Source organism: Sceloporus occidentalis, unplaced genomic scaffold (genome assembly GCF_023333645.1).
Source record: "Sceloporus occidentalis isolate IW3139 unplaced genomic scaffold, rSceOcc1.0.p SCAF_106, whole genome shotgun sequence".
Classification (NCBI taxonomy): domain Eukaryota; kingdom Metazoa; phylum Chordata; class Lepidosauria; order Squamata; family Phrynosomatidae; genus Sceloporus; species Sceloporus occidentalis.
Window position 1 is genome coordinate 1,725,994 of NW_028317086.1, and position 7,454 is coordinate 1,733,447.

Below are 7,454 nucleotides of genomic sequence, written 5' to 3' on the forward strand. Positions count from 1 at the left end.
TCTTTGGTTAATTATGGGACATCAATTTACTGATATATAAATTACTCTACCAACATCTTAACATTAGCAAAATGGGGTAAGGGTTCACTTGTATGACATAAAATATATGTGTTCATTGGATAGTATTAGAGTTCATGGTCAACCCAGGCACATATACTTTACAACGTCGCTATATAATTTAATTCTTGGCTCACAAAACTGAAAATATGTGATTCATGGAGTCAAGTTGCCTATTTAATTTCAGTGGAAGCAAGCTTATTTTTTTTTAAAAAGATTTTTTTGTAAATAATGGGTATCACTATATCTATGTCGGTTTTCTAGTATTTTTTCTGCAATGGTGAAAATGAGGGTTGCAATTATTGGAGCAGGAGCCAGTGGTCTGACATCTTTGAAATGCTGCCTCGATGAGGGTTTGGAGCCTACCTGCTTCGAAAGAAGTGATGATATTGGTGGGATTTGGAGGTACACTGTAAGTAAAGTCACTGACCTTCCGTAGTTAAGATGTTATCAGATCTATCATTTTAGACTTTCCTCAAATATCTACCGATCATGTAAAACAACATAGCCACGCTTTTATAAAGCATTTTTCCATTTCTATGGCAACAGCCTAAAAGTGCCTGCTTTTGTGTGACACTACAATGAAGTTTTATTCACAAATTCTGAATGATGGAAAATGTTACTTGATTTTTTATCCCGAGAAGGGTTGGGGCTTCTGAAGCAGTTATGTTTCTGATGCTGAACTTAGTTACAAAAATTTAAAATTAGGCAGAATAAGGGGGACTGGAGAGTCAACAAATTGTTATTAATTTAATGAATACACTACTATATAATTACATTATGGGCATGTCATAAGTATCATAGGTATTTTTACAATTTAGGAACGCGTTATAATTATATTATAGGGTGTGGTAAACTGATTGCTGCTTCATATGTGAACACCATTGCATTTTAACAAAGGCAAAAAAAGTAAAAAAATAAATGGAGAGTCTACTGTCCCCCACAACCTCATGATGGGGTAAATTAATGAGTGCTTTCATATTTATTCTATACCTACCTCGCCCAAGATGCTACAACTCCAGACCTGCAGCATAGAAAGATTGCTCACTGAAATCTTGCTCATGTGCACAGAAGTCTTATTAGACCTCCTGGAAATCTAGGGTATAAGGTGACATATACACTAAAGCACATGGCAGTAGTGTATAATACACTTAGCTTTATTACATTAAACTACATTTTTAAGTGACAAAGATAAATAATAACAATGAGACAATTCATTGTTTTACCATTACGTAACAATCTAAATTTCAAATTGCAAATCCGCACAGACACCAGTCTGGTTAAAAAAAGCCTTTCTTGTATTTTTTTTTAATTCCTAAATTAATGTATGACTTCATGTTTGTTTTAGCCAAATGTGGAAAATGGAAGAGCCAGTATCTATCAGTCCGTTGTCAGCAATACCAGTAAAGAAATGATGTGTTACAGTGATTTTCCACACCCCGATAACACCTCCAACTTCCTCCACAATACTAGAATGCTGGACTATTATCGGAATTATGCAGAAGCATTTGGACTACTGAAATATATCAAGTTCAGGGTAAAAAAGAAATGTCAACTTCACTATCATTCATTGATCAGAGCTAAAAATCTCACGACAATCATCATCTGTCTGAAAAATTAAGATCACTTTATAATCAATATATTATTGAAATGTGAAACTTGAATAAGCTTTTTTTATATAATAAAACAAATATTAAACATATTAAGATAATTATGGATAATGGATTATTGGATAGTTATGTTTATGTGTTTGCTATGCGGGTTTCTTTCAGACACTCATTCGGAGTGTGAAGAAAACCTCTGACTTCTCGAGTACAGGCCAGTGGGAAGTGACTACAGAAAAAGATGGAAAGCAAGAGACAGCCATCTTTGATGCTGTCATGGTTTGCTCTGGTCACCACACTGAACCAAATTATCCACTGGAGGCTTTTCCAGGTAAGTAATGAAAATTGAAAATGATTTTATATTTGCAACCACAAACCTTATTAATTAACATATTGGAAATTATCTCAGTGGGACTACATTAGTATAATAGCTAAATGTTTTTCACTGTAGATAGCCCAAGCATGAAACTAGTAATTATGCTTTTGTATTTTAATGTTTTTTTCCCCATTAATGGGTTATTTATATTAGAAAAAAAGTGAAATAGTTGCTATCCACTAATAAAGTTATACAATTGCACTGCATGAGGCATGGAAAGAACACATTTGTTAAACATGATTATTCTATAGGCCAGGTAGATTACGTTTGCTAGTTTTCAAGATAATGTCTTTCCTCTGGCATGTTATACAATCAAAAATGTATTTGCTTATACATTTCCAATATACCATTTTATATAAATCTATATAGTATATGTAGGAGAAATTCCAAGTAAAACAGTAAAATGTGCAAAATAATTAATGCTGTTTAGCTAGCCGAAGAATGCCCACATTCCTACTCTACGTTGGTTCCAAAACCACATTACCCCATCAACGGTCCACTCAACCTCAGCACCCTCAATCCATTTCATTCTATGCTTGTCACAGCTTCCTACCACAGAACTTCTTGAAGCATTAAAAGTTTTCAATTCCTACAAATTGTGGAATGAACAAAACACAGTATTCTTGGACAACAAGAATTATCTGTTTATGAAACGTATGATGTTCAGCTACTCACTAATTTTGGATTAACAATATTTCTCTCACTGATTCACAGGTATAAAAGTTTTTAAAGGTAAATACTTCCACAGCCGAGAATACAAGACTGCTGAAGGATTTAAAGGGAAACGGGTTCTCATAGTAGGAATGGGAAATACAGGGTCCGATATTGCTGTTGAACTCAGCCGAACTGCTTCCCAGGTAACATGCTTTATGTTATCCACAATGTGACATATTCTTTGACTATGCTATCTTGAGATCCTGCTACAATCATTCAATCAATTACCATTCTGGGTATCAGTGATAATACTGTATTTAAGGCTCAGTTTAGAATTATTAACTCATTCATGACATGTATGCTAAAAGGGTACATAAAATAAAAATTGTTAAGAAGACACATCTGTTGTTTGTTGCATTGTTGTGTAAATAAAATGTTATTTTAACAATATATGTTCCTTTTTGTTTGCAATATTTTGCTAGGACTAGGTTCTTTGTTGGTTGGTATAATGATTTCTCATGTAACTTGCTTAATATAAAATGCTAAAATAACTATATAAAGTATTAGCTAAATATATATAAAAGGTAACCTACATGTTTTTCAGGTGTTTCTTAGCACACGAAGAGGATCCTGGGTAATGAGTCGTGTTTTTGAGCAAGGTTACCCTTGGGATATCTGCTTTGACACACGGTTTCAAAATTGGTTCCGTAATATACTTCCTGTATCTGTTGTTAGCTGGTTAATTGACAGGAAAGTGAATGAATGGTTTGACCATGCCAACTATGGCCTTCAGCCCTGTGACAGGTAATTGTGAGATTTTTTTCAGGAAATGAGATGTAACAAAGAAATTTCAACTGGAGTTGCAAGGCTGGTTTAATCGCTGTGAGGAGTGTTCAGGCATGAAGACCATTCTTCTGCATGCAATGGAACCTCAAACCTTATATGGTCCTTGGCTTTGTCTTATGTTCAGGATAACCTTATGATTGTTCCATAAAATATTAAAGTCCCACGCTATATTGAACTATAATGCACCTGCCGAAAGTCTATTGCCCATCAGTTGTTCATTGAAATAAAAATCCTCACAATAAATCTAAGCCTGTGATCCTCCAGCTTAAAAATACAATATCTTGCCCTGCAATTTATTTTTCTTTTAAATATACATCAAATACTTTAGTTTATATACATTTGTCTTAATTATTTTATGTATTTGAATGCTTCTGTGAAAAGCCACCTGCTTTTGTCTTTACTCCAACATATAAAGGTTGATCGAGATTTCTGAAAGTTTTCACAAACTCCTATGTCTTTTTGTCTGTATTTAATCCTGCTTGCCAGCATACTTTTTTCCAGGGTGCATAATGTTGCCTCTTAGCATCAGCTAAAACAATAACTGTCCATAGGATACCTTCTGTAATATAATAACATTTTGCGTGGTAACGCATGCCCCTAAATGTCTGTGTTTTAGGATTGAAAGTTCCTCTTCAAGACACATCCCTCCGTCCTTCTTTTCTCCCCTAAAGTTACCTTTTTCTGGGAAAATGTTTGGTGAATATTAGTTTATCACACTGCTCTACTGGACTTCAAGTCAAAATATTCAAGTGTTTCTGACAAAGCTCATTTTGACTTGCGAGTCACCAAGCCCCTCTCCCAAATAATAATAATAATAATAATAATAATAGTTTGTTTAGTGTTTTGGATAAGCAGAATAGTTTTCTATAAATGAAAGAAGTTAATACAATACTTAAAGCACACTTTTGATAAGTCTCCCTGACATAAAAGAAGTCCTGTCACAAAGTCCAGTCACAAAACGGAGGGTGGAGCTGATAAGAGAGGCCAAATAGCTCCTTATGTGTTGCCACATTGTATGGTTTTTAGGTTTATTTCTTAGAAATACAAAGCAACAAAATTGTTGCATTCACCTACATTTGTCTGAACAAGAAGTAATCCATGTGTACTAATCAAAACCATTTTTGTGCAGAACTCAGTTTAAAGAGCCCTTGCTAAACGATGAACTGCCAAGTCGGATAACATGTGGATTTGTGTTGGTGAAGCCAGAGGTGATAGAATTCACTGAGAATTCAGTCAAATTTGATGATGGAACTACAGAAAACATTGATGTTATCATATTTGCCACGGGGTATAACTTCTCATTTCCCTTTTTGGATGAGTCTATTATAAAAGTTGAAAATAATAAAACATCTTTGTATAGAAACATTTTTCCAGCAAGCTTGGAGAAGCCCACTCTGGGTGTTATTGGGCTTATCCAGCCCCTTGGTCCTATTATGTCAGCTGCAGAGATCCAGGCTAGATGGGTCACCAGAGTCTTTAAAGGTAAGATTCCTAGAAAATCATTATTTTTTTTTACATATTTTGCAAAGATATATTTTAACAGAAATACATGTTTACGTCTACATTGAGCCAAAAAAATGTATGCCAATGATTTAATTTTTCCTTATAGGTTTGTGTAACTTTCCATCTTTGAAAGAGGTGATGGCCGATATCGAAAAGAAAAAGCAGATTACCAAAAAAAAGTAATTCTATGTTTCCTTTTATTAAACTTGCATTCCAGCTCAAGCACTAATAATATAATGAAAATGAAATGTCATACTCATAAGACTCTTGCTGTTTAATGGCTCTGCCTGAGGAATAACAAAAAGCATAGACAGTGTGTAGCATATAGCTGGATCGTGCATCAAATCCAATCTTTTTTAAGAGGGTAATATGGCCTTTAATAAACATTTGTAATCGTATTTAATTGCAGACTAAAACAGAAATAAGATTATATAGGAAGTTATGAATGGAGCACAATGAAATCTACTCTGAATCTGGCAAATTGGAATTTTCACATCAAAAACTTCCAAGTGTATAAAATGTATGTGTGCTTGCAATAAAAGTAAAATATTGGACACATACACCACAGAATAAGTATAGAAACTATTATTGTTGTTCCTGGGTGATCTGGCTCTTTCTAAATGCATTAGGTCACATTTAAGGGAGATTTAGAGCTATCACATAGGGACAGAGCACCCCAAATATTTGGTTGGCATGGTGATTTGGTGCATTCTTCTGATAGTTCACTCTTTTCTTGGATTGTATTAGACCGTGGTACATCAGTATTGATATCCGTATGCAGCTCCCAGTAGAACGTTATATCTTAGTGATTATCACTCCTATATAGTATACGTGTGTGTTCTTGTCTAAAACATTCAGCCTCGATTAAAAACAGGAGATAGCCATATTTGCGTCTTAATTTCATTGGGTCTATAAGAAGAATGTGAACCTGTCATCCACCCATGTATACTTCTTTCTTGTAGTTCTTAAAACATGTATCTCAAAACATTATATAATGAAATGAAAGCGTTGTACTATTTATTATTATTCATTACAGGTTTGGCACATCAAGGGAGAGTGGTTTACAGCTGGATTACATTGAATACCTGGATGAACTAGCAACTGACATGGAGGTCAAACCTAATATTTTACAGCTTTTCCCCACAGACCCATTTTTAGCCCTTGCAGTCTTGTTTGGACCCTGCACACCAGCACAGTACCGTCTTGTTGGACCTGGGAAATGGCCACAAGCCAGGAAGCAGATCATGACCACCTGGGATCGCATAATAAAACCAATGAAAACTCGAACCGTGAAACAACATGAATCTAAATCTATGGGAATGACATTTTTCCTTGGAGCTATTTGTGCTCTAGTTGTGCTGTTTTCAGTAGTTGTGTACAAATATTAAGAGTGTGAATTATAGAGATCTTCTTTAGAAGGTTTTCTCCTTTAAATTTAGATTTTAATAATGGTGTAAGACTTTGTCCAGACATCCTTTACTTTTAAGGAATACTGATAACAAGTACTAATCGCTTTTGTTTTATTTTAGCACTCTTACCAAACCTACATAGACAAATAATATTGTATCTAAGTAATGTATGGTGCATCGTTTTGGTACTTAAATGACTAGGTGCTAAATATATAGCTGGACAAGCCAGCATAGGCTTTAAGAAGGCTCAACAATGATGGAAAGGAAGCCAGATCCTGTGTTACATCTATCTAGACGTTAACTTTTAGGTATTGGGATAGAATAGCACATGCACTTTGTCTTCTCTATGGCTTCCATGGATGTAGATCTAGGTGGGGAAGTGGCATTTTTTGTGGCATGTGTTAGTACTGGCGAGAGTTTGTGCGGCAAACTGACATTTGGCAACTATTATCGACATTTTGTTTTTGACGATAGCAGTAAAATCAAGTACCTTGTTTCTTATATTAGTGGAAGCTAATTATTTGGATTATTCTTACAGTGCAAGGAAATTCAGTTTTCCTCTGGGTTAGTCAAGGCTGGGGTCTGGGCCAAGATCAGATTGTGCTGCTTATCTTAAGCGTGCCAAGATCATGCTCTTCTACCCTAATACTTGACAGAAAAGTGTCAAAAACAGTTTATGTATCTTTTTGAAACTGCAATTATAGAGATTGATGAAACTGTAGTGGCAACAAACGCACATATAATGTAGCCAAAAAGAATTTTGAAACAAAATTACCAAATGTAACCATGTTATAGTATTATGATATTATTAAATAATAAGATCAATATGTCACAAATGTGTTCAATTGAATTATTTATACCGTTGTATTTGTTTCTGTTTCTTTTTTACATTTGTTTCCCATTCGTAATAATACAATAACTAGATGGGATAAAAAGTTAACTATTTTTGTTGGTATTGCTTGAGCTAGTCCTTAAGAGCCCCCCCTCCCCCGGTTATCCTCTTCT

The 7,454-nt window shown here is 34.7% G+C and overlaps 1 protein-coding gene across 1 annotated transcript; it reads left to right on the plus strand.

The window, feature by feature from the left end:
• The first annotated feature begins 334 nt into the window (after window positions 1–334).
• On the plus strand, window positions 335–6,428 carry LOC149283327 (dimethylaniline monooxygenase [N-oxide-forming] 2-like). Its single transcript, XM_089497707.1, has 8 exons — window positions 335–469; window positions 1,406–1,594; window positions 1,830–1,992; window positions 2,752–2,894; window positions 3,296–3,495; window positions 4,667–5,019; window positions 5,147–5,219; window positions 6,077–6,428. The coding sequence occupies exons 1-8, from the start codon at window positions 335–337 to the stop codon at window positions 6,426–6,428; spliced, it is 1,608 nt and encodes a 535-aa protein (XP_089353833.1).
• Window positions 6,429–7,454: the final 1,026 nt, after the last annotated feature.

Coding starts and splice junctions, on each gene's coding strand:
- LOC149283327 (XM_089497707.1), top strand. CDS start 335: ATGGTGAAAATGAGGGTTGCAATTATTGGAGCAGGAGCCAGTGGTCTG. Junction 470..1,405: donor GTGGGATTTGGAGGTACACT/GTAAGTAAAGTC, acceptor TGTTTGTTTTAG/CCAAATGTGGAAAATGGAAG. Junction 5,020..5,146: donor GGTCACCAGAGTCTTTAAAG/GTAAGATTCCTA, acceptor TTTTCCTTATAG/GTTTGTGTAACTTTCCATCT.